The following is a 28,000-nucleotide window of genomic DNA, read 5'->3' as shown; positions in this document are numbered from 1 at the left end:
GCGCTCGGGCACGTACCATATAAATTGAATTCGGCCCAGAGAGACGCGATCGATGTATAAACTCGCACGTGATTGGCGAAGGCGAGCGATAGCTCGCACGTGAGCAGAGGTGAGTGCACACAGGATACTCGTAAGGTGAGCCAAGAAGGTCAGTCGTGTGTGTAAGGGCAACGGGTCGTTGGTATTCTGAGGCGTGCATGTGTTTATGCACAGAGATATATTATAGGAATATACATTTATAATATTCTCTCGTGATCTCATAAACGCCACTCACAAGGAACTGGTTAGTTATTATATATATATATATATATATATATATATATATATATATATATATATGACTCGTTTATTTATTCATTACAAATATAATAAATGTACAAAGAATGCGATTTTTAATTGCATCTAGATTCATTCATTCTTATTCGCGAATTATTTTCAAGATGTTCTTTAATTAGTCGTAAATTGTGTATGTGTGCGTGCGCGAACATCTCTGTAAATTATAAAGTGGACGGCTTAGTTCATAAAAGCCAAACCAGAAGACCTGTTAAGTCAGGTAGATATACGTAACTCTTTTTATCCGGCTAGTCCGTCGAAAAGGGTCCTTCTGCGCGAAGAAATTCCTTTTCACATAGGCGCCGCATGCAGATATTTTATGTGTCCCATAAATTAATCTTTATTCTTGCTGCATCATGCATTTAATAATCTAAACAAAACAATCTTTTTTTTTTAAATAATTTGATAGAGATTGTCTCTTTTTTCTTTTCTTATTATATTATATCAAAAATATTATAAACATATATTGTAAGCACACACATGTAAAAAAAGTATTTCAATTTATATATTTTACAAAATATTTTACAGCTTTTTAATTAGAATTAAAACGCTATATATATATATATATATATATATATATATATATATATATATAAAGCGTTATAATTCTAATATTAAATCTTGCTCGAGAGAATATAAATATGTATATATATATATATATATATATATATATATATATATATTCTATATATATATATTTCTTTCTCTCTCTCTCTCTCTCTCTCTCTCTCTATATATATATATATATATATATATATATATATATATATATATAAGATAAATGGCTATAACTTCGTCAGCGGATATAATTTCGTCAAGTCTTCTTAAAATTAAATAAATTAAGCAATCTCGCGTATATCGACTATATTTGAAACGAATGTTCAAATATCCATTTATCTTATATATATATACATTTACATTCTCTCGAGCAAGATTTAATATTTGTTAGAAAACGTAATAGTCTACTTTAATGTTATCGAATATCACAGATCAAATCTTTGCTGTCGCAGCAGTTGTCATTTGGTAGTCAAACGACTCGGGATCACTTTCGTCAAGTCTCGCAACGACACTTAGTTCGATACTAGCGTCGAAGCTACAACGTATATTTTTTCTTTACGGTAATTTTCTTTCATAGTTCGAATCTCTGCTTTTATTTTATTTTTCACATGTAAATATAAATATAAGAAATCATTTGTTCTATATATTTATTTATTTAAAATCGTATAACTTTTATTTTTAGTCGCAGATTCAGAATTTATAATTCCTGTGAAACCAGTTATAATATTATTCAAGAAAGGCATACTGCGGTTGCTATAGTTTCTGTAGTTTGTGTAAAAGTCCCGTGTTTGCAGATTTGGTAAGTTTTGTTCAATTCTCGTGTTTTCTGTATCTTTACACAACTAATGTCTTATATAACTAATACATAAAAGAATATCTTTGTTCTTTAAATCGTATATTTTATTCGAGAACGTAATTTTCGCGAAATATAAGATGAATTTTAATTAAAATCTCGAAAATTATTCATTACCAAAACTTTTGGTTGTATCCAAGACAATTTAAAGCGAGATTCATGCATGCGATTTAACAAATATCTAAAGTTATTTTGTAAAACTGATAAAATAAAAGAATAGATATTGATATTAACTGATTAATTAAGATAAAAGAAATATCAGATATTGATAACTGATTAAGATAAAAGAAATATCAGATAATTTTATATCAGATTAAACAAATATTTTTGGAGCATTTTAATAAATATTTAATAATAATCAATATTTATATCAAAATATAATAATAATCAATATTTATATCAAAATTATAAACAAAATGCCGCTGTTCATGATTAAAGATCTCTAGCGTTATGCGCGAAAAATTTATTTCACATTAGTCGATTAAAATACCGCAACAAATTGAATAAAAATACGAAATGTCATAGCTGCTAAACATTTGCGAGTCAAAGTGATGATGATTGTGAAAAAAAAAATCCTGCCGGCGATACGCCGTCGAAAGTAAGCTTCCTCGATCAGTCACCGGCACGTGTTTGACCACGTGTCGGCCTATATCGCGTAGTCGCAGCACGGAATCGTTCCTTGTCCTCCTCCGCGATTGCACGTGCGCGCGCGAGCTTGATAATGAGATGAGTTTACACATGCACGGTGCGCCGTAGGCGCAGAGAAAGGTGTTTATCATTCATTTCTGTCGTTCGCCATTCCTGGAAGCTGCAATCGCGTTCCCTCAATTAGAAGCGTTTACGATCACCGAGGAGGATCGCCTGTTACATACGCGCGAAAACACTTACGTGATTTATTACGTCCGTGTAACAGCACGTTTCTCGCCCAAGTTTCTAAACAGTTTGATTATAAAGTACCTTTTATCAACGTGCCTATCTACGCCGCCGTCTCATATAACAGCTACACATTTACATAAAAATCTTGCAACACGATAATTACAATATCTCGCTTTCGCCAAATTACTGTTATTCAACGATATCCTCTTTAATTTGCAGGTACCGCGGTATCGCTTCCCTTTCCACGTTAAACAATGATATCCCCCGTATATATCATCCTTGGCATTTCTTTTGTATTTTTTGTTTATTATATTTTTTATCGCAAAACCCTTCGACTTCCGCCGGGACCATCCGGCATCCCGGTACTCGGTTATTTGCCCTGGATAGATTCTGAACGTCCTTACGTGTCGCTGACAAATCTGGCGAGGAAGTACGGACCGATATGTGGACTACGGATGGGCTCGGTTTATACGATCTTGCTGTCGGATCCTCAGCTGGTAAGACAGGCCTTTGCGAAGGATGTGTTTGCCGGTAGGGCTCCGCTCTATTTAACGCATGGAATAATGCAGGGACACGGTGAGTAATCCTTTCTTTATTCTTATTAAATAAAATTATTAAATAAAATTATTAAATAAAGTTATTAAATAAAATTAAATCTAATATCCCAGACAGCACATCCTTAAGAGATGTCTGAAAAGCGATTTGAAGACGTTTTAACGTCCTTTAGATATCTTGAAGATCTTTTTGTGATGTCTAGGATAGGCACATATATTTTCTGTAGTTTAAATTAAATAAAAATAGATCTTTATAATATAATAAGATCTTTATAATATAATTATATAATTAATATAATATAATAAATTTATAACGGGATAGTAAAGTATACCTGTCACTTTAAAATAAAAGAAATAATTTAATTGGAGGATCAGAAGGAGGAGGAGAGAGAAAACTTACTACTTTAATTATTAAATATTTATGTCATTTTTTATATGGCATTCCAATTGCAATTCATTATTCCTTGAGGATGAATGAAATTCAAGTATAATTTAATGATAGTAGACGCGCTTAAGAATCTAAAATATTCTTCCAGACGGCTGTTAACCGCGTTTGATCCGGGCAATCTAACTAATAATTTGAATAATCCTTGAAAGTACACCATTCTGTCATACATACAGTACCATATTGTATGACACATGGCGAGTGCGAGTCGGGAAACTCACGTGCGCGCGATCACGACTTGCCGGGAGAAGTGGTAACAATGGAGCGACCAGTCGCACAATGGAAGGGCCCCATCGGTCATTGTAGGACGTAACGGTTCCTCTAACGAACGAAGTTTCGAAGTTGGACCGACTAACCTACTAAACAGCTAAAAAATCTACCGACCGGTGGTGCCTTAGGATCCACAAAAAAAAAGCTGACGTCTCTCGGCCATGCCGTAGATAGGAAACGAGGTCGGCCCGGCGTGGGTCGGAGGATTTAGAGAGCTTCCGGGTGACGTAAAGCCGCCGACCTACAAGCATTCTTCCGCGTTAATCCGACGTGTACGCGCAGTGAAAGTCTCTTTGAAGAGACCTCGCCCTCGAGTGTAAATGAGAAATGGATTTCTTTTGACGACACGTATTTACTCGCAATGTCATTCCAATAGCTCTTGAGATGTTTCCGAAAAATCTTTAGAATATACGCTCGAAAGTCGTGTCGTAAGAACCGCGTGTTTCATCTTCACCGAATTCTCTCCTCCTCTCTTTTACGATGACTTTTTACGCATGATATATTTATTGCATAGAACGCTTGAAATGAATATAAATGGGTGGCAAAACTCTTACGCTTAATTTAAAGATTATTATATTAAAAATTTTAATTTTATACAACGACATGAATATTAAAACCAGGTGTTGAAAAATTATGATAAGAATTTACGAAATATGACTTTAATATCACTCAACGCGTAAGAGCGATATGACCTAGGCTCACAAAATACATGTATTCGATTGTCGTGACGACGTGTCGAGATAAAAGCGCGAGGTGTGGACCGTCAAGGAGAATAGAATAGAGCTAGTCAGCCTGCCACACGGATGTCCCGTTCTCGCGATAACGAGGACTCTCTAGATCCAAGTGCCGTTACGATTTTCGATTTACGATCAACGTTACCGATTGCGGCGCCGACATTTGATAGCGGCTCTTCTGCATACGAGAGAGTTTCGTTCGTACCCCGTTATTTGACGTATATAGAGTGTGTATCGGACATAATATATGCGATAGATAAGCGTCGAACATGCTCGGTGCTCCATATATCATAGAAACGGAAAGATTTGCGATTAAGGACATTTTTTTAACTCAAAGTTTGCGCACGTAGGATCTCCGCAATTGACGATGGTCGTGCGGCTATCGCTAGTCCCTGATTTAACGCTACGCGGCTTTTGTTTCCAGATGAAAACAGGGTTACTCGAACGATCGTAAGTTTCGCCCGTCGACTGAAAATTCGCCGGCAAGGCCACAAATTCCGTCGTCGGCGACGGCGGAGCCCGGGCCGATCCGTGCGGGACGATAATTTCACGACAAAGTGTACCACGGCACCCGGTGGTACACCTTACACCTCGTTTCGAAAGCTCCCATCCTCTCGTTCGCGATCCCGACCGTCGTCGCGCGTCCCTCTCTTCCTCCCCGCCTTCCCTCCCCCTTTCCTCCTGCCCCTCCCGCGTCTCTTTTCCTCCTTATTTCTTTTTTTTTTTCGATTCCCAGTGCATGCACGCACGTGTGCGTGAGCCTTCGACGATGTTTACGAGGCGCCATGTCTCCAAAGTCAACGGCCCCGTGATTTCTCCATTCATTTCCTCCGTGCTATCATCGCCGATCTCTTTTACAAGCGCGCCGATTTAGCGAGTCGATAAATGCGTATGTATGAATCAAACCAATCTAATCGTTTGTTGAACATTTCAACTGTTATTTCATATACAATTGGGCTGCAATTTATAATTAGAGGACTTTGCTTATCCGATGCGAATTTTAAATGCAATCTTTTTTATATTGGCTTTATTAAATTAAGTGAGTCAATATATTTTAGGCTTGTACATTCAATTTAGCGATATAATTTAAATAAATATGAAATGATGTGAGAAATTATAAATTTTAGCATAGGTTTGCATAAATAAATGTTCGAATAATATTAAAATAGTGATATTAAAAGAAAACTCGATAAAAATCTCTTTCTATGATGCATCATAATGTATATCTCTTAAAGAAAATGATAACTTTTATAAGCTGAATATTTTCAATTTAAAAAAATTTATTTATCCTAATTTTCACGATGCGAAGAGATTGCATTTTTTCTTATGAGATGTGTGTCGCCTTTCAGGTTAAAAGTTTTACAAAATAAATTAGATAAATTACAAAGAAAGCAATATGCTAAAGAAAATGTAAATTCAAATCCAGAAATTAATGTAAAATAAATATGAATTTAAATTGTGCGGCCAATTTATAATGCACGATAAATTTAGCGTAGCCACATCCTTTGCACGTGCACCCTCGCGACATTGAAGCGCTTCTGACACCTTTCACGAGAGACTCTTGCGTCCGGAGAGCCTTCCTCCACTCCTTGTAGATGCCCCTCCAGAGCATTCAGGAAAGATCCTCCCGCCGCGTGAGTCTCCTTTCTTTCTCTCCACCGGAATAGGTTTGGTGGGGAAATCCTAGCCACGCCTCCATCAACAGGTACAGATCCCCAGGTACATATCTCGTGTGATACACGTGAAGTTTCGTTAAACTTAGATCAATCGCGAGCGTTCGGTTTCGAAGGAAAGGGAGGCTCTCTGAGGCGTCTAACGTTCGTTTCAAGTAGTGAGGACCGGGATTAGTCAGACGAGCGACCGTCACTGTAGACCGTTACTACTTGGGCTCACGAAAGTGCGCATCACGGCGCATTAAAGTCTCTAAATCGGAGCGTCCAAGGACGCGTTGTCACTTTTACAGTATTCCGATGAAATGCGACTAATGCAGCAAATTATTCCTCCCGCTATTATAGTTTCGATGGATAAAAATACATTTATCCTTTCCATAAAATAATTAGAATATTTAGTCAGCGAGAAAATATATAACTTTTTATCTATCCATTTAATTTATAAATATCTAATATTCGTTGCACCTCGAAAATTTACTGAAACAACAGCTTAGAATAAACTAAAAAATACTTATTTATAAAATATTTATTAAAAATTAATAAAAATTAACGAATTTATTTTTGTATTTTAAAATTTTAATTTGCAGAAACTTTCTTTAACTTTTATTGCTAAATATTCCTATAATTATGTCAGCAATAAATTATAATTATATAATAATTTTTATTCGTTAAAAAAAAATTGCTTTGGATTACCCATTTCCTTGATTGTCAGCGCGTGCTATTTTTCAATATTACGTCGGATAATCTCTTCAAAACGCTTGTCTGTTGTCCAATGTGAAATATCACGAGAGAAAAGCTATACACATAAATCGACGATGACGATGCGGCCGCTGTCTACATGAGAGATGAACACGGGGAAGAATATCGACTCGGGAGGCGCGTGCCTTCCAGCGCAACCCGTGATTATCCGACAGCGCGTTTACACGCGCCTTTATGGGCGCGCTCACATTTCTTATGCAAACTGGTTGCCCCGCCACGACGGATAATGTCGTACGTAATAGCGTTAATTTATTATAGAGCGCGCCGATGGCGAGATAACGCGCCGTCTGTAAACATATTACGCAAATTTTCTGCATTGCTCGTCACGTGTCGCACTGTCAGATCGATCAATTCCGTTTTATAGAATTTGATTGTTCCACGCATTGAATATCGCAAATTATCATATTTCATGTATTTTTCTTAATTAGACTTATCTTTTCAATTGTTGTCTTCTTCATTTGTAGCTAATTTTATTAGGATTTTAGGAATCCCATTTCATTGTTTTAATACATTTTTAGCATAGATATATTTTGCTATTTCTAGATCTCTGGGTTTTCACACTCTTCCTTCAATTTTTATTTGATAAAGAATTACAATTTATTTTATGTTCGTATGCAACAATTTATTTTACATATGAATGTAGACGTATAACACTAATATAATCTTTGATTTACATTAATGATACATATAATTAAATACGAGTAGTAAAAAAATATGTTTCTTCACACTTAACAATTTTCTATTGAAAGCCGAAATATAATTGGCATGTATAACTTGCGGGCTTATGAAATATTTCATAAAGACGGCAGTTCCTAGAATAGATTCTTTGATTGTTCTAGGAAGTCATCTTAGCGAAACCTATTATAACAAGTAATTGCATTAGAGATTGTGAAAAGGATAGGATGGATCGGAAATGCCACAAATACCGTCATAAGCACCGTCGGTGGTGTCAGGTAACGGAGAAACGCAAAATTCCGATGGTGCGCAGCAAAGTATTAATAGGCTTCTGAGAAACGAATCGAAAGTAAAAGTAAATTAATCCTTATAAGATTAGGGGTATCCTCAGGATATAATAATAATCTGGATTTCGCGTTTAGATGTAGTCCTAAAAAGAGACTTATAAAATTACACATACGCAATTTTTGGCAAAAATAATTTAATTTTATAATAGATAAAATAGATAAAATTAATTTCCAGTAAATCATTAATATTACTTTAGAATGAAATAATATATCACGCAATAAATATAATTTATAAAAAAGTTTTAATATTTATATGAATAATTTTTTAAAAAGATTAATAAAAATATTCTTTAAATTGTATTGGATTTTCTTTAAATATAATTGGATCGATATATAAATTCGAGGGATTCCGCGACGATTCAGAGACACTATCAATAATATTAAATATAAAAAAAGCGCATAAAAAACTCGAAGATATTGTCATCACTTGGTCCTCACGAAGTCGGCTATTGCGATTACAGCCTAAGTTTAAAGACCGATCGAGTGTAGAAACCTAAGGTGTCGGGTTACACCTTGTAAAGTCAGGGCAAGGTGTGCCGATAAACGGCGGGAAAGAGACCTGATCTTGGAAAACGATAGACCATTGCAGACTCTTGTTACCATCGGTGCATCGACCTGCATGGCGGTGATCGTCAAAAGTGTCTGGACGATGCGACGGCGTTGGCCTTTAAGCGGGTCGACGAAACCTGAAATTCTCGACGTCCTTGATGTTGCCGCTGCCACACGCGAGCGGCAGTATATTGCTAATTTCAGCTGATAGAAAAAAAAGATCATTCTGTTCACGATTCACTTTTGTATCGCGATTTATTTTAGAATCGTTCGATAGGATTCGATGAGGACGATTAAGTTTTCGCCATCTCCACCAAAAGTATTCAAGTACCATTGTTGATTCTTCTTTGATGAACACAAGGCCAATAAAACCCAGCAAGATATTATATATTTAATTTGCTTGACTTATCTCTTTTGTGATGTTATCAAAGATACAAGAGTTAATCATTGTTAAAATATACAAACACATTATATTGTGGAAAAATGATGATAGTCTGATTAAAATCTTTTGATATCATCGAAGATACAAGAGTTAATCATTATTAAATTATACAAACACATTATATTGAAAAATGACGATAGTCTGATTGACATCTTCAAATACCATTTTTCTGTTCATTATTTATTAAGAAGAATATTAATCATCAAGGATTTCTTTTCTCTCTCATTATAAATTTCTCAATTAAGTTAAATTATTAAATTGATGTGTGCAAAAAAAGCTGATAGATTTTTAATTCAATTGCACACATGTGCAGATAATTTTTATATAAATTCGAAAAAAAAATCAATTGAGTAAGCAGACGCGAATATTCACGTATAGACGATGATTAACAATCTCATTTACAATCAGTTATAGAAAAGTCGCAGTTTCAATCGCACTTGGCATACCTCAGCACTGACTCAACGATGCGGTCAGAAGCGCGCGTGTAAAATAAGCGTTACGAGCCGAGCTTCCATACACACGAGCGACTATTCGTATTCCGTTTAGCTTATTACAAACGCGTAACACTGACGTAAGATGTCCGCGATTTTCCCAACGACTTGTTTTCCTCTTTCAAGCGCGGGAGAGTGGGTGTGGGTGGAATTCAATTTTTCCCCTCACATGCCGATCCTGCTCCTAGTACGCAGTATCCTTGTATCGTTTTTTTTTATTCTACATAATTATTCACGCTATCTATCGTTTATACATCTTTTATCGTTGCAAAACTACAATATATTCAACTGTAACTTGTAAACAGTTTTCAGAAGATTGAAAGAAATTTATTTGTTAGTGTTCTAAAATTGTTTTCCAAAAAACGAAAAAATATTTTCGAAGAAGACACTCAAGGAAATGTTTTGCTGATGTAAGTAGATTTCTAAATGTCTCAATAAAAATTTACCGCTATATTTTGTAGAATATAATTTACATGTAACATGTAGAATTTATAGCAGCAAATTCTAGTTAATATTTTTTGGCAAAAATTTAGGTCCCATTCAATATTAATTATTCCATTTGAATAAATATGAATTTCCATACTATAGTTGGAATGATCTTTAAAAATGATTTTTCTATCATACCAAATTTTATCTTGTCATTTAGATCGATTAAGTTTAAAACATACGCAATATTGCTGTATTTGCTAAGCATTTATTTATTTCGATTAATTTCTTTAGAAAATTGTTGCTGCAATTGCAAGATGAATTTTTTTGAATAGTTACACACTGCTGGCTCAGGATACATCAATCTTTTTTCCTGTTTTCGTAATGAGTGGCTTATTCGCGATTGGATAGGTTAGGCACGTTCGAGTAAACCTGGGACCGGCCGCATCGCACAGATGCGAAGGACTCTCACTTTTATATCGGTCTCCTTGAAGGAAGTTCTCCCGGTCGTCGACAGTTTTGCTCTGCATCCGTGGGGAATTACAGTTAGCTTCGCAAGGACGGGCCGACGGCCTCTCCCGTTAAGAGCGACGGATTGTATGAACGAAGACCGTTCGCATCATCATCATCGACTTGTCACGACCCGCGTTCCCGATAGATTGTCTCTCGATGATTATTCGAAATTTTTCAACTTACAATATTAATCGAAATGTGTATAATATTTCACAAAAGAAAATTGCAGCAACAATTTTCCAGTGTCAAAAGAGCGATATTTGACAGTTGACGATTGCTACTGATGAAAAAGATTGATTAATAAGCAAAGTACAGAGTCGATCAGTAGACTCCCTCGTTGAAACAGAATGATTTTCCGAAATGTGTTTAAAAGAATTGACACATCTATTCACTTATTTATTTAATAACATTGCACGATTAGCTTTATCTCAATAATAGTAGGAGAAAAATTATTCCTCAATAATTTTCTGATTTTTAAAGAGCAATTTTCAAGCTATTGCTATTCAATATTTATCGAGGAGCCATTACAATCTTTCACAATTATCGTACGCTTCGATTTATCTGTCAAATTTTGCAATCGGAAAATCATTTGTAATCAACTGTAAAGACGTTGTTAAGTCTTCACGAGCGGTATAGATGAATATAACATGTATTGCGAAATGCATGCTTTAATGAAAGGCAAAATCTTTTTAATCTCTCTTCTCTCTCATAGATCGTCCTCAGGAATCTTGCGCATAATTCGAGGATTCACTACGAATTATTATCGAACAGTCGCAGCACTTTGAGTATGCGATCGACAGCGCCATATCCCGGTATTTTAATGATCGTGCCATAAAACGGCGATCGATCGATCGGTCGGCTGTATTTGGACAGGACGACTATCGCGCGTCGCCTTCTGCTGCATTCGTCGGACTTTTTGCCAGCCGAAGTGGAATGACCGGCCCTGAAACGTTCGGACGCATGTATGCATTATCCGTCCGCCGTCCGGTTTATTTCTGGCGGTTCGCGAATTCGTGGTAAGAGCGCTCCTCTCCACGAGTGCCGTGCCCGAGAGACCGAGTGATGTCATCCCTTGAAATCACCCGCGGCGGGGTGTTTAGTTGCGTAAGAAGCTCGACTGGCAAGGAGAACTTCATTGTTCGTAGGATGCATCGTAGAGATGAAAAGTAGCATGCGAGCTGCAAAGTTGAAGCAAACTTTTTCCTTTATGAGTTCTCCCTTGAAGACTATTATCCTAGTGCTCTTTCCCTCTTTCTAAAAATTGCTACTAAAATATTCAACATTATTCTTGAAAAAGCAAGGAAATGCAAGCTCTACTCTAGAATATTTCTTTTTTGACTTTATATATATTAGAATATTTCTTTACTTTATATACATATATCTAGAATATTTCTTTTTTGACTTTATATGTTTCTTTTATAATTAAAATATGCAATTAATGAATATATTTAAATCTTCCCTGAACTGATTTAAAGTTGGTGTCTCAAAAGATTAAAGTATTTTAAAAAATTGAATATAAAATTAAATTTTTTGTCGTGAGCTATACAACAAACAAGTATAAAACTACCACAATTATAAATTATAAAAAAATAAACGAATAATAAATAGATAGCTATAATATATATGACATTTGTTTTTTAATAAAAATATGGTGCAAAATTTAAACATAAAATTTATACGAGATTAAAAAAATATAAGGTTTATTCGTTAAAAAATTTAATTAAGATTTTTTAATTCTCTTGATTTCATTGTTCGATGATTTGAGATCTATTGACCAGAGTGAAGAGAGATTAATGCGTACTCGCGATCCCGGAAAGTTTTCTTGGCGTCATTTAAATACGACACTGACCTATCGACAGCGCTGCCTTTTAGAACAAGCTGCGAATGATAAATAGTATCGCAAACACTCATCATGCGATAACCTATTTGTACCCCGCGCCGACGTATACTTTCATTACTTCTTCTCTTGACGCTCAAGCGTGCGATGACGAATTGTAAATTTGCGAAAATGGTTGTCTTTCCTTCAAAATTCGCTTTCATTTCTCCGAAAATCACGCATTGGCAGCTGCGATTAAACATTTCTTTATATTCTTCTGTTCCTCTTTCCCCGTATAATTGATAAAAATATCAATTCGCGCCCAACATAAAAAACTACGATCCAATATATATCGTCTGATAAATTGCACACCAGAGATCTCGATCTGTATTCTCGTGACGCCTCGACCGTAAACCTCGATAATCTCATTGAGCGATGATCAAGATTCCGAGATCATTCTCGCGCGTGTGATCTGGCTGCGAAATCGGATGTACATAAGCGACACACCTTTACTGTCGCGGCGCAAATGCATAAATTTTGCAACACAAAGTTTCCTATTACCTCTTTAAAGAGCGTAATGTGGCTCATTTCAATCTTGTTTAACGTTGCAGCAAGAAAAAACATCATGTAATATTCAGATTAATTAAGTATAATCGATAGTCGTGATTTTATCTATTCATATCAAGCGATCGAATTGTTGCTTAATTTTACACTTTATATATTTACTAAAAGAGACATATAGGTATGTAATAAAAATGATAGAAAATGAATACATTTGGAGAAAGAATGTAAATTGATGGAAGAAACAGAAAAAAATTAATATATTTATTAATAATATAATCAATTTTATTATTAATAATATAATATCAATAGGAAAAAGAAATGTGCAGGTGGAAGAAAAACAGATGTAATAGATGTCAGAAAAATGCAAAAGAAATCGAACGATAAACAGCGTTAATGAACGCTTTATCGCTCTGGCCGTCGTGCTTAATCAGCAATCCCGATCGCTATTAATAATCGATCATCGTCGTAGCTGTCTTTATGAATATACCGAAGGGAGGGACGTAATTTCGAATGGCTATAGTGAGAGATTATTGTTTATTCATTCGAGGATTATCCTTCGATGAGTTCGGTGGCTGCGCCTACTTACGGAATGACAATAATCCTCTGTGTTATTTTTTTCATCCTCAAGAGCGCGGCTTGTTTCACGCAGAAAGGCATGAGAAACGCGTCCGGACGCATTATTTATGATCCCTGCGATTAAGGTGCGATCATCCAAAGAAGAAAAAAAAAGATAAAAGAAAAAGAAAAAAAAGGACTTGAACACAAAATTCTCACCTCTCCGTTTCTTTATCTGTGCTCCGCAGGCATCATTTGTGCTGAGGGTGATCTTTGGAAGGACCAGCGAAAATTCGTAGCAGGATGTCTGAAGAATTTCGGTATTATGAAATTACCCAGCTTTAAAAGGGACAGGATGGAGACAAGGATTCTCACAGCCGTGAACGAATGCATATCGGTAATTTAGCGCTCAAAGGCGTTGCCAAGTCTAGTTAAACTATATTATTCATAAATGTTTCACGCGAGGCCGTCGTGTCGTGTAAATCTACGATATTTACCCTAAACGGATATTATATCGATGACTAAACATTTTATTCCAGAAGGAATATTGAAAAGCGGATTAACACAAATTCTTATGCAAGTTACGATTTGTTTATCTGGAAATGTCATTGCATTTAATGAAGCTATTAATTTCTGTGACATTTCGACATGCTATCAATGATGGCAATTAAGAATTTAAATGTAAAAACCGTTGCTATAACATTAAAAAAAACTACTCGATCATTCATTGCATTACACTGAGAAAAATCGTTTAATTCTACCAACAAGACGTATATGATTGAAGGCATTTTGGTTAAATTAAATAAGAATTTCTAGTTATCATAATAAGATTCGATTTTTTATAACTAGAACGTTTAATAGATTTTACTAGGATTTACAAGGATTTGATTAGTATTTTCTGGTTGGATCTATAAAATTTCTTGCATTAATTTCTTTGCTTGCCGCTAGGCGACGAGCCATTCTTAACTTAATTCATATTCAATATTTGCCATGAAATGTATATAAAAAACTAGTATTAACATTAAATCTAAAGTATATTTTTTTTTCTTACGAGCAGTAATGCCAGAAAGAGGACGCTAGCTCTCTGATTGTGTGTGTTTGAGCTGCATCTTCTTGCATCACTGTTTATCACAGTTTAATTTCTAACAAACTGAATTTAAAATAATTCATTCAATAATCTGGATTGAATTTATCCAATAATCTTGTTGGAATTCAGAATATTAAACAGACTTTTGAGATTAGATGGAAAAAATTTTAGACGACTTGGTGCTGGTGCGAGTTTAGTATTAATTAGAAAATTTGGTAAATTTAACAGGAAGAAATTAATCAGATTCATCTGGTTCCTACAAAAATTCTGGTTCGTCCACTTTCCAACAGACATACTGATTGAATCTAGCAGAATTCTAATTAATACAACCAGATTATTTTCTCAGTGTATTAGGCACAAGTGTAATACTTTATAAAATACGCGAGAGCGCGTGGCTTAAAAGTGTTTTATATTAATTCCTGATTAACGGAGAACGAAACAGATAGAAATTTCTCATCTCGATCCTTCAGAAATTAAAAGATCGCGCTACGGAGGATGGTATCGATCCGCTGGAGACACTTCATCACTGCGTGGGCAATATGATGAACGATCTCGTATTCGGTAAAGTTTACAAGGAAGACGACGAGGTGTGGAAGTGGTTGAGATATATGCAGGAGGAAGGAGTCAAGCATATCGGTGTCGCAGGCCCGCTCAACTTTTTGCCATTCCTCAGGTACGACGCTATCCCTGATAAAGATCCTTCGAAGATCCTTCCGATCGACGTGTATGATCGACGTGTATGATCCGATGACTGCATATTTTCATAACGCGCGATGTTTTACACCTTGCTAACGAAAGGTAAACCGCATTATCGCGCAGAAAAAGATCAAGCGAATTGATCCGCACGATCAATTAACACGATGATGCGGCTATGATTCATTCAACGTCTATCATGCAAATGTCATGTTTTTTATCGAAGACGGTGGCTCTCGAGCGATAAACATGGAAAGATAGACGATTCTTTTTTATGCAAACGACATGATAAATTGAACTAAATACCCATCTAGAAGAGTAAATACAAATCTTTGTAAAGAAAGATAGCGCAAAGAACAATTTCACTCGTGCTAGTTAAATTTACATAAGCTAAATCAGAAAGATTGTTAAAGTACGCTTTCAATAAAAGGTTATAATTATAAAATCAAATTAGCTTATTCTAACAAAGATTAATATGCGAATTGTAAAGGCTTCATATAATTACGCTATCGATATTACAACGATTGTATTCTTAATATATTCGTTATTTTCAAGATTCTCATACATATCATTTATTTTATTTAAAAAGGAATATAAATTCATTATATTATAGAAACAAATAATTTTTATAGTTATATATATTTGTATAAAATATATTTAAAAATGTTCAGCTGATTCAAATGAATGATGAAAAAAAGTTATATTTGCGTTTAAAAATGTAGATGTTAATTTAAATTAATATATATGAGAGACTTTTTCAGGAATAAATAAAGAATTCCTTTGTTGGGCTTTCTGGGTCGTACAGATTTTTACCACGATATGGAAAAATAAAAACGTCCCTTATCGATGGACAACGGAAAACGCATCAAATATATCAAACGTTTATCGATGAGCATCGTGCTCGGCTTGAAAAGACGGATAATTTTCTTGCGGCTTTCGACGATGTAATGAGAAACAATGCGGACGATCCCGGATACTTTACGCAAACTCAGTTTCATCATTTATTGGCCGATCTTTTTGGCGCAGGCACCGATACGACCCTTACGACTCTTCGTTGGTTTCTGCTCTTCATGGCGATACATCCAGTCGAGCAAGTATGTTTATTTCTTCTCAAAAGTTTCTCAAAAAGATACTTTTAAATATAAATGTCATGTCTGCATGATTTCTGACGCAGAATCTTGATCCGTTGTACGATTTTTTCAAATTTTATGTCTTTATTTACGTAGAAAAAAATTTACGATGAAATGAACGAACTGTTGGGACAAAAGCCGTCCAGTTTGGAGGACAGACTTGTTTTAATTCGACTGGAAGCTGCAATTGCGGAGACACAAAGATTGCGAAGCGTTACACCGCTTGGCATTCCTCATGGGACAATCGAGGTAAAAATTAAATAATTTTTTGTACATCATTTATTTATTTTGTAAAATCAAATATATTTGTTTATTTATTTATAATTATATTATTTGCAAATCAAAGATATATCTTTGTTATCGTCTAATATCGATAATAAAATCGCGGTTCATGTTTTTGTGAAATTTGCATATAAAAATTGAAATAAATTCATGCGAGCCAATTTACATCCAGGACACGCAAATAGGCGATTATGACATACCGAAAGATACCATGATTGTTCCGCTGCAGTGGGCTATTCATACGGATCCTTCATATTGGCACGATCCGCTCTCTTTTAAACCCGAAAGATTTATCGCTGAAGATGGAAGTCTTGCCAAACCGAAAGCTTTTTTACCTTTTCAAGCGGGTAAGAACTTGAACGCGAAATGCAAGATCGACAGCGTTTCGTTTAAAAATATAAAATAAAACATGTATGTTTGCGTTTCATTCACAATTTTAAGGTAAGCGTATGTGCATCGGTGACGAATTCGCCAAGATGATATTATTTCTCTTTTGTGCGAGAATTCTTCGCACATTTGTTATATCTGTACCACCCGATACACACATCGATCTGGAAGGCGAATGCGGAATTACTCTGGTTCCAAGACCGCATCGGTTGGTTTTCACGCTGCGAAAATAAATTTACATATAATAATATTTTTTTATACTTATTAATATTACAAATTATACATATATAAAATTAACTATATGTTTAAAAGTACTTTTAAATATATCTTTATTTCATATAAATATATACATACGCATTTTATATATATATATATAATGTAGCATTCATGCAAAAATACGATTAAAATAAATGATAATATTTTTTTCACAGAGCATTCTGCTATTATAAATTGTTATACATTAATTTATTATTAAGCTTTTTTCTATAAATTTATTATTCTATAAATTTATTATTCTATATATTTATTTATAGTTCTGATAATATGAGTCTTACGTAAAATATGTTCGATTGGATTTATGTTAATTATATCAATAATTTAAATATTATTATGCATACAATCGCTTCATATTACGTCAGTAAAATTTATTAAAAATCAGGGTTTTATTTTATCTTCCTCTTTCCTGAAAATTAAAGCTTTTTATCAAATCATAACAAACTGCGAGAAAGATTGCTGAAATTCATGATTTTAATTAATTTTATATATCACTCTCTGATTATCTGCTCTTTTGCCTGTTTACTTGCAACAAGTTGCATGCCAAACTTTTATATCAACATATACGTTTTTCACAAGGCAGATATTAATAAGATCGGTAGCTAACGTCGCGCAAGATGTCAGATATTCGCGTGCCGGTTTATAACCTGATTGCGATAACCTCGGCAGTTAAATATTTCGCCATCGCCAAATATTTCGGCATATCGATGTAAGAAAAAACAAGTGTTTTTATTAAAGCATGCAATAAGGCACAAGGCGAGTCGCGAAAAAATATTCCACCCTATGAAAATGGAGAGCACGCATCTCGCGACTGTTATTTTATATCTGCTCATATTTACTACCAATATGTGCGTAATATCACTATAGAATCATATGCTGTTAAAATTAAAATGTCAACCACGATCACGGATTATTGGGAGATGATTTTACATAAATCGCATGCGCGCCCCTTCGCTTCGCTCCTTCTCTTTCTCTCTCTCTCTCTCTCTTTTTTTCTCGCACATCTTGCATCGGATTCGTGAAATTCCGTCATCGTTATGCAACGCGCATTTTTTTCTTCCCAATGTAGTGGCCTTGGATAAATTATAAGAGCGCACCGTTCACCACAAGGTACCGAAATCGCTGCGTTTCCTTCTATTAATTGTCGGGGCACGCAAAACCGCTACAGAATATAGAGAAATAAAAAAACAAGAAACTAAGAATTTCGACTCTTTGTAGTCAAGGAGAAGAGAAAAGGTCGAGGCTCTCGAAATGAACGACGAGTGCATTCGAAGGTCTCATCCTGTTTCTTACCATGTTAACATATTCATGCATTTTAAATGTCAGTAAAATGCTTGACGAGATGAACAACATGTAAAATTATGCAATCAATGCAAAATTTACTTGTAAAAGATCTTATAAAAAATTAATCTTACACCTTGCCTGTGATAGGGAGATATCTTCTGATTTAAATTAATTATATTCTTATCATATACAAAGAGGGGATTAAATTTTTTGCTTTAGTTTCGACAAAGTATTCGGAAATGATTAAAAAATTAATCACTTTCAGTGAAAAATGTGGTGAGTCAATTGTTTATATAATAATCCACACCATAAATATTATAATCGAATAGATAATTAAAAAAAGTAGTATAATAGATAAAAAGTTTATAATTTGAGCAAGTGTTCTATAGGTTGACTAATAATATACGCAAAAATCTAATGAATGATAATAAACGACAAATGGCAATCAATTTATATTCTGAGAACAATCACAGCCGACTTAGTGCTTCTTAATACATCGCGATGGCCCAATGCCACTTTAATCAAAAGAGAGATGAGGAAACTCAAGCGAACCGAGCTATAAAAAGAAGTTGCTCTATCAACACACTTTCAACTTTGTGCTGGGCAGTAAAAAAAGCCACAAAACGCCTCTTCCTGCTTCATTGAGCCAAGCCTTGAAGCAAAGGTTCTTCAAACTTTCCGTCTTCATTATATGCGGCAGCCGGTTGGCTACTCGACCGACTTTTTGGGCGACGAGAAGACCACGAAAAGTGACATATATACGAAAACATAAAGTATGAAGGCCCTATTAGTGGGCCAGCAACAACAGTTACGGTTGCACATGGCGCACCAACGCACCTGGGATACCTATCTGCGTTCTCGCATGCACGTATACTGCAGGAAACGCGCCATTATTACAATGTGCGTCCCGGGACGTGCTGACAGCCGGCTGAGCTGACCTTACGTAACTTGTGTGCGGTTTGGGGCCACTTGACTTTCGTGTCATTAACCTTACTTTACGGGCGTAATGTGTACCCGGCGACGATATTTCGTTAGAAACTCAGAGCGCGCGAGTTTCTCTTATGTAAGCGCGCGAAGCGTTCGTCTCTTGCTTTTGCCTGCCGCGATGCTCCGCGAATTTTATTATCCCGTTCGTATATCTGCGCGAGTAAACTCGAAGTTACACAGTTAGATCTATAAATTAATTTGCATGTAAATTTGAAGAATTTCTGAAAGCTCTACTATTGCTGGAGTGAGAAATTTTATTGTAAAGATATTAGATTTGATCGAAAAGTCAGCCAATTGATTTTGTATAATATTCTAGAAATATGAATCTTTGATTTAAAATTATTAATCAGAAATTTAGAAAGAGCTTTCGTAAATAATCTGACAATATCTTGACAATATTTCTTTTTCTAATTGGACACTAGCCTTCTCTTTAATCACCCGGTCAAACTCGCTATATCAGCAGGATTGTATCTATTCGTGACTATTTTTAGCTACAGCATCGCGGACTGCCTGGTTGTATAAATTGGAAAAAAGTGTACTACCAAATGCGAGAATACCGAACGGACCAGTGGAAGAGAAAGCTAGGCCCAGCTCAGTCCTCTTTCGTAGACCCCAAGCCAAGAATCCTCGAAATATTGAGCGGCAGGAAGGGATGAGCGCGCGATCACAGAGATCAGAATCGAAGGCCGATGGTGCAGCTGAGGAACCAGAGAAGTTTTTTTTACTCATCTTTAAGAATCCGGTTCTCGAGGCTGCAGTTTTCAGTTGAAATTTTTCGCGAGAGCGATCGATGAAAAATTCGACTTCTTGAAATATTTTTCCCTCTCTCTCTCTCTCTCTTTCCTTTTCTTTCTCTTCGGAATCCCTGAAATGAGTTTTCTTACATGGGGAGCGATGCGATTTGGATTGTTAGGAACAAATCGGGCATTGGATCGATAATGTCAACTGCAAAACATCTTTATTTCATAGAAAAAAAAGAAACATTAAATAACACAGGTCGACGGGTGAACACAATGCGGCATTCTGCAATTCATGCGTGCTACGTGCTAAGATTAATTAACGTCCTACCGGATAACTCGGGCGAAGAAAATTACTCTGCGCGCGACATATTGGATCCCGTATGCTGGGAGAGAATCCGTCAGTCATATCGACTATAAAAGGGTAGCATCTCGGAGGTTTCTCGGACTCGAGTTCCTCTAGACTTTGGCAGAGAAACGACTGGATACAGCGATACCGCCGCGCGCTCTTTGCCGTTTCTAGGATGCACAGCCTGGGATACCTTTGGGAAATCGGACTGAGACGACGTCACAATGAATCGTCGACCGTACATCCCGGATCTCTTGGATTCACAGCCTCAGCCCGCGCTCGCGCTCGAACAGAAAAAAAATGAAATGGGCGATCATCGCTCCATCGATCGATGCTCCGTTCAGTCTATTTCCAAACGATCGCCACGTCGCGGTGGATGTCGCAACGGCGGAATCTCATGGCGACTTTCACGAAAATCGCTCTCGGCCGATTCACATCGGCGCCGACGCACAGCCCGCTCGTTAATCGCTAGAAAAGTCGACGAAATCGCGATATTTTGGCGCGAGTCGTCTCGGATACAAGGGCAGTCTCGCATTCTCGTCAAACGGCACGTCGACCAGCTATATATATATATCATTAAATATACGCACACACGCTAAATACACGCTAAATACACGCTAAATACACGCTAACGCACTTACGCTCAATTGTGAATTTATTTACATACATGTCGGTTATGTGTGTGTATGTTTGTGTGTATGTGTTGCTCTTTCTCTCTCTCTCACTCTCGCACTCTTTCTTTAATCACTATTTTTTTCTATCTTAATAGCGGATCATTATCGTTATCGTAGATGAAAGAGGGGCATTAAATCGTCGTCATCCTCGTTCATCCACATCGGAGATCTACGGCAAATCGACGGTGTGTTAAGATCGGAATACTTAAAACGAATGACAAAGCGCGATAGCTGAGATATCTCTCTGAGATACCTCTGATTAGAAACGATTGTATTGTAACGGGATTAACGCTCGTTTACTCTCATGAGACACAAAATTGTTGTCGAAATCGTTTGATAAATCGAACACGCGTCGATTTCGCCGATTTAAATTAAGCTAATAAATACGAGGCCTGGGGAGGAAGGGAAAACGGGGCAAAGTAACATTCGCAAAACAATAAATACTCATAGAGACTATCGAAAAATCGGAGCGGGTGAAAATTGGCCAGACGTAGGAGAGGAGGTAGGGAGAGATGATTCGAACTGTAAACTCCTTTTGTACTCTAAGCCTTACCCGAGGAGGATTCTCGTTTCCCTTCGATTATCCGATCGATTTCTGTTTATACTGCTTTCCAAAGAAGTTACACTTTTGCAGCCAAACGTGTTAATCATTATTCTTATGGTCTCGGCGTCGATAAGATGATTGTTTGAAATTTTTAACATTGTAATAATTCTAATGGGATTTTTAACATTGTAACAATTGTAATTGGATTGTAATAATTTATCACAATCCAATTTGTCTCTGAAAATATTTCGATGCTCGCGATACCATGGTTGACAATTTTTTTTCTTTAGAAACTTTCTTTGAATTAAAATTTTTCAAATTTTGCGTAATGAATAAAATTTTTTAAATTTTACGTAATGAAAAGAAGCTACGCTTCTAGTATGGCGAGATCATGTGTGTCTATGGAATTAAAAATTCAAATAAAAATGATTAGTGAAACTTTCTAAAAGACCTGGATTTTATAAAAATAATAAAAATTATAAAAAAATATATTTGTTAATAGTGGATAAATTTAATAATTAGAACTAGAGTCATATAAGATCTCACCGTATCAAATTAAGCGACACGAGCACATCGAGCAATATCGAAATACGCTCAAAAACCTAACTTTTTCTCTTTATATCTAACTTACTAATTTTCTCTTATCTATCATTTAGTCCATCTTTATCTCTTACAATTAGTCCTTTTTGATCTCGTAATCCATTTTTTTTTCGGAGGCATCAATTCGCTTCAAATCATATACTAGAAAGATTACTTTAGATATCGGAAGACGATCGATGTAACGGTTCTCTTTCTGAGAAGAATTCCCAGTTTTTAAAAACTAGAATAGATATAATATATTATATATATATATATATATATATATATATATATATATATATATATAAGTATTTTGATAAAACTAAAAATGCTCTCTCCTAGATATTCTTATAAATGGAATAAGTCCACGAAATTGTATTCTTATTTAAAATGAAATGAGTACTAAAATCGAAATGAGTACTAAATCGCGATTATAAAATTTAGCATAAAAATTCTCGATCGTTCTCCAATAATAGCAAACAATCAGACAACCTTATGGGAGTCCACCTCGGCCGATGCGCGCGTGAATGGATGATCCCGTGGCGCAAAATCTCTCTTTGTTCGATCTTTGTGCGGCAATAGGAACAACTACCGTGCCCATGGTTCTGGAGCCCGCTGAACAAGCTTAATGGCTGCCGACGTTACGTAAAGGACCGCCGGTGGTGACCTCGTTACTGCCGCATTCCACATTGAAGTCCCTCTGTAGGAAGCAAACCTTGAAGGGGTCCGGGGATATCGTGATACCGGCATTGCCCCGCAGACTCGGCAACGAGGCGCCTTCGGGCAGACTCAGATCGAAGGTGTGCATCAGCGAGCCGAAGAACAGGAAGATCTCCATGCGCGCCAGTACTTCGCCCAGACACATTCGTCTACCGACTCCGAACGGCATGAAGTATTCCGGCTTGCAAATCTTACCCTCGCTGGAGAGGAAACGGGATGGTCGAAAGACCTCAGGCTCATCCCAGAGTTTCGGGTCCATGTGCACCGCGTGCAACAGCGGCACTATTTGGGTACCAGCTGGTATCGCGTAGCCGTTCAATGTCGTGTCTCTGCAACACGAAGAGACGGAATGTTTCATGTTAATTATTGATCGATTAAATCAACATTTGACTGAGGAAGTGGATTTCGGAGGCGGGAAAGAGTGTTGCAATAACTATGTCAGTAACCGGATAAAAATCAATGCGTGTTTCGTTGCTAATATAATAATAATTGACTAGTAATGTCATAATAATTAACTAATATAATAATAATATAATAATAATATAATAATAATTTTCTGGAGAACATGTAATAAAGTTTCTCGCGATAAAAAAGTGTTACAATTGCCGTATCTAACATTTCAGTGTCAACTATACGGGATATTAATCTGCCGGTGAAGTCAAGCGCCAGCTTGACTTTTTACGCGCACGCACGTGCGCTCGTCACGCTCTTTCTGGCCGCGTTCTCCGCGAAGAAGTGAAATTGTGCCGCCCGCACAGTTTCTAATGGCGGCCATTGCTTTCATGCGCGATCATTCCTAACGAGTTATTCTCGATATATCGCGAGTCGAATACACTTGCTAGCTGTAGGAATAGATTCTTTGTCCGTACGATTAACGGTGTCGTCGACCTCTCGAAGCCGCTTCGAACCGAAGGCGGGGCGGCCCGGCCGAAAAGCAGACAGAGGGGCCACGCACCTTTGCTTTCACTTTTGCTTGCCGAATATAATCGTCCAAAATGATCGCGAGATTCTGATATGCCAGACACGGAAAGCCGTCTGAGGAAGAAGGCGAGGACTCGTTGTGAAATCCGCTCTTAGCTCATGTAAGTAGAGAGAAAGGGAAAGGGCGTGCGTCCGCGCGTAAGATAAATCAGATAAAAAAAATAGATGACGAGAAACGAAGAATTACAAGACGCATTGCAAGGAAATAAAAGCTCAATTATGCGGGAAATTAATTTTACCGTGTGGTGGCGTGCGTGGTTCCAAGCGGGACGATACTGGATTTGCGAAGAATCTCTAGAATCGTTGCCTCGGTGATCGGAAGGAAGGGGAGATCCTCCAATGTGGGCATTCTAGCTCTTCCTACGACCTCGTCCAATTCCCTTTGCACCGCTTTTGCTGCCTTCGGATAGTGCAACATGAAAATCACCGCCCACTCCAGAGTAGTTTTCACCGTTTCCATACCAGCAGAGAAGAGATCGCCCAAAATCTGCTGCATCTGACGATCTATATGAGAGAAAAAAAAACAGTATTTTAAAGAAGCGCTAGCATTATCAACGAAGATGAATCAATATAATAAATTTAGTATAAATTTAATATAGTAAATTTAATATAATAAATAATATAAATTTAATACAATAAATTTAATATGATAAAAAAAGAAATAGCGGTAAAGAGAAACATCGATTTCTTACCATGGTTTTTTCCTTCGAAAAGCTGTTCCTCCCGTCCTTCCTCCTTGGCTTGCTCAATCTCGAGCAAATAAGTGTCCACGATATCGCGCACGTTGTTCCTGTTGAACGTTGCTCTGTGCTGATCGATAGTCTCTTGAAAGAAATTTGCCATTTCCGCCCGATTCTGCGAGATCTTGTTTCTAGTGACTTGCATGCAAGGTAAGAAACGCAATAGATAGTTGATGAAAGGCCATAGATAGTTGATGAGTGCTATCTTGGCGAAGTACTTGAATCCTTCCTCGATGAGAGCCATGAATCTTTTGAATCGCCATTCGCTGTGATGGAAACGCATTCCCATTAAGAGCGTGCAGATCACGTTACTGATCGACATACCGAGGGGAAGCGAGATGTTTATGGGCGTCCCATGTCGTACCGCCAACCCCCGCAAAAACGTAACAACTTCGTTCTAAATCAAAATATTACAATCGTTTATTTCGAGAATTAAATTTTGTAGAAAATTTTTTGTTTTTATCTTGTGCAATTTAAAAAAATTTCTCGACATCGTAAATTTAAAAATCTTACATTATTATATTATTAATATTAGGCACAAGATTCATTGATCATAGTATCGCTAAGAAGCGTGTATAATGTTTTTTTTAATTACAGATACGTAAAAATGAATATTATCTTAAGTAATCGAATTAGTAATTATCTTAAGTATACGAAAATCTATAAAAAATAACGGAACAAAAATTTCTCGTGTTTTATGCAATATTCATCGAATGAGACAAATTGACAGATTGCGCGATTAATTAATACGAATTTTTTGGTACTCACCATAATTTTCGATTCCAAACTTTTATTTTTAGCGGAGAGGTTCGTCATCCCGAAGCATCTAAGCTTGTTGTGAAGAAATCTCCTCTGATCCTTCCACAAGGCACCCTCCGTATTGACGATGCCTGCAACAGCAACATGAACGATGCTGAATCGCAACTCGACTATCCACGATTAACTCGGTTCGTTATTCGCAATGCGGTACCGATCTGTCCGCAGTATACGATTTCATCATTTTAAAGCTCAAATTTGATCGAAAAGAAATCCGCGATGGATCAAAAAAGTAAATCCAAGAATGTGAGAAACGATTGCTCGAAAGATTTCACAAGTTTGTTATCGCAAATATTTCGTCGAGCGTTTAATCGAGGAAAATATTTCGGCGAATATCGGCGGCGAGGAATAAATTATAATTTTTGATAAATCCGACAGAACGTGAATTCGCGCGAAAGACAAGCGAGCCGCGCGCAGAGTGCTTTAACCTCCTTCCCTCTGCCTCGGATGATACGAAAGCATGCGAAAGTCGCGAGATAAAGCGTATTATCGGAATCTGCTGCGCTCGACACTTACCATATCCGTCGAGGATGTTGGTGAACTCGATGTGCGGCCTGCCGGTGAATTCCTCGCGTCTAAACATATCGCGTATGATTCGATAATCACTGACGACGACGACCAGCTGATTACCCAAACGAGCGCAGAATATCGGGCCGTACTTTTGGGCCATCTCGCAGTACTGCAGATGAAGGTCACTGCCGTTTATGAAGGGCAGGTAGCCTACCAACGGCAACCCCCAAGGACCGGGCGGTAAAGAGCAGATGTACTTGATCCAATTAATAAACAACCGCACAAATAGGAAAACACTGCTGAATTCGACAAGGATATAAACTATATCGATCTTCCCCATCTCGTGCCAGCTCGCCTGCATCAATGGATACTCTAGCATGTTGAGTTCGAGCGATCGATCGAAATTCGAAGCACTCGTAACGTGTCGTAACGAGTGGTTACCACTGACTGTATGTATCATATAAAGTCTCTGTCTTTATATCTCGGTCTGTATATCTCTTTTAAAGTCTCTCTCGATAAAAGAAAGATAAAGCACAATTTCGTCTTCTTTTCTGAAATATGGTCTCCCGTTTCCCGCGGACTATGTTCCTCCGACTCTATTCGATGTTGCGATGACTGTTGTCGCGAGAGAAATAAACAATACGTCCGCGCGCGGTAAGATAACTATTTTACTCGATTAAAGGCGTGTACTGGGAAGAGGGAGGTCCCGAAAGACGCAAGGTGATAACGAACAATTTTCGGGACAGAGAGAAGGGAGCGATAATAGAGGAAGGAACGAAGAGAAGGAAAAGAAGTAGGAGGAAAAGAAGAAGAGAGAGAGAGAGAGAGAGAAAAAAAAGTCGGTCACACACCGCAGCCGAATTCTCCGCCACTCGTCACGAAGTGAACCGTGCGAGCTACGGAAGGATTGAGTATGTACTAACATACACCTTCTTGTCCTTGCCTGTCTTATATAGTGACTCATCAGGCTACGGTCCCCCGGCGGTCCCTTGCACAATGGAGGGGTGGCCGGACAGACACAGAGAGAGAGGAAACACCGAGGACGTCGGAGGGAGGGGGCGATTCGGAGTGCAACAGGTGGGGATCGCGTAGAACGTAGATCGCGTTCCAAGGGTGGTGGTTATTTCCTCTTTGGGGGATGTGAGGGCGGACTCTACGCTCACGGGCCCCGTTGGTCGAAGACCACGAGGCCTCTCGCCTTAGGATTGTTGGTGGGGACCACGGGCCCCCCGCAGGTGTCCAGCTTCGGCCACCCCGGTGGGGGATGCGGCTAGCGAGCGAGTCCGCGCAGACGCCGCGACGCGATGTGACAGATCGCGCCGAGTGCCGAGTTGTGTCGTGATGCTATTTGGTAGGGATGGGCGATGCTTGCCGATTACTCAAGATGGTTGTTATTGGTAGTTTTTTTTCCTAATAACCGATCATTTAATTAATCTGTTTGATGTTTTTTTCTCATCCGATACATCGATGCTCGATCATTTATGTAAGACATCAATGTTTTTTTTAATTATTTTCTATCTAGTAATTCCGAATGATACGGATTAATCGTTCCGAGGTAGTTTATTAGATGTCATTGACCAATCACAGCCATTCCTCTGAAGAATGTAACTATTATATTCTTCAGAAGAATAATCCGTTCCATTCGAAACTGAAATTTTTGAAAATTATTTATAGCGACAGCAAAAGTGCACTGCAGCATTTCGGAGATTTGACTTTGATAGGAAACTTTTTTAACAAAGAAATAAATAAAATAAATTATATTCATTAATTTGCGTTATTCCTTTCTTTTTCTGTAAA

The 28,000-nt window shown here is 37.1% G+C and overlaps 2 protein-coding genes across 3 annotated transcripts; one reads left to right on the top strand and one right to left on the bottom strand.

The window, feature by feature from the left end:
• The first annotated feature begins 135 nt into the window (after window positions 1–135).
• Window positions 136–17,305, top strand: LOC105249758 (cytochrome P450 306a1). Of its 2 annotated transcripts, none has more exons than XM_025411205.1 (10): window positions 136–283; window positions 1,323–1,451; window positions 1,580–1,690; window positions 2,840–3,196; window positions 13,679–13,827; window positions 14,988–15,190; window positions 16,016–16,304; window positions 16,437–16,589; window positions 16,795–16,969; window positions 17,064–17,305. In XM_025411205.1, exons 4-10 carry the CDS (start codon window positions 2,875–2,877, stop codon window positions 17,240–17,242), a joined length of 1,470 nt encoding a protein of 489 aa, XP_025266990.1. In that variant the 5' UTR covers window positions 136–283; window positions 1,323–1,451; window positions 1,580–1,690; window positions 2,840–2,874; the 3' UTR covers window positions 17,243–17,305. The 2 variants fall into 2 exon arrangements, with proteins under 2 accessions (XP_025266990.1, XP_011253774.1); XM_011255472.3 differs by having other exon boundaries at window positions 1,574–1,690.
• A 5,466-nt stretch (window positions 17,306–22,771) lies between these two features.
• On the bottom strand, window positions 22,772–27,127 carry LOC105249751 (cytochrome P450 18a1). The gene is made up of 5 exons (XM_011255449.3): window positions 26,210–27,127; window positions 25,646–25,767; window positions 24,830–25,274; window positions 24,377–24,641; window positions 22,772–23,485 (listed from the first exon to the last, which is right to left on the bottom strand). Exons 1-5 carry the CDS (start codon window positions 26,661–26,663, stop codon window positions 23,062–23,064), a joined length of 1,710 nt encoding a protein of 569 aa, XP_011253751.1. The 5' UTR covers window positions 26,664–27,127; the 3' UTR covers window positions 22,772–23,061.
• Window positions 27,128–28,000: the final 873 nt, after the last annotated feature.

Source organism: Camponotus floridanus, unplaced genomic scaffold (genome assembly GCF_003227725.1).
Source record: "Camponotus floridanus strain SB8 unplaced genomic scaffold, Cflo_v7.5 scaffold38, whole genome shotgun sequence".
In the NCBI taxonomy this organism is placed as follows: Eukaryota; Metazoa; Arthropoda; class Insecta; order Hymenoptera; family Formicidae; genus Camponotus; species Camponotus floridanus.
Note: the sequence above shows the minus strand (reverse complement) of the source record. Positions and strands in the feature narration are given on the sequence as shown.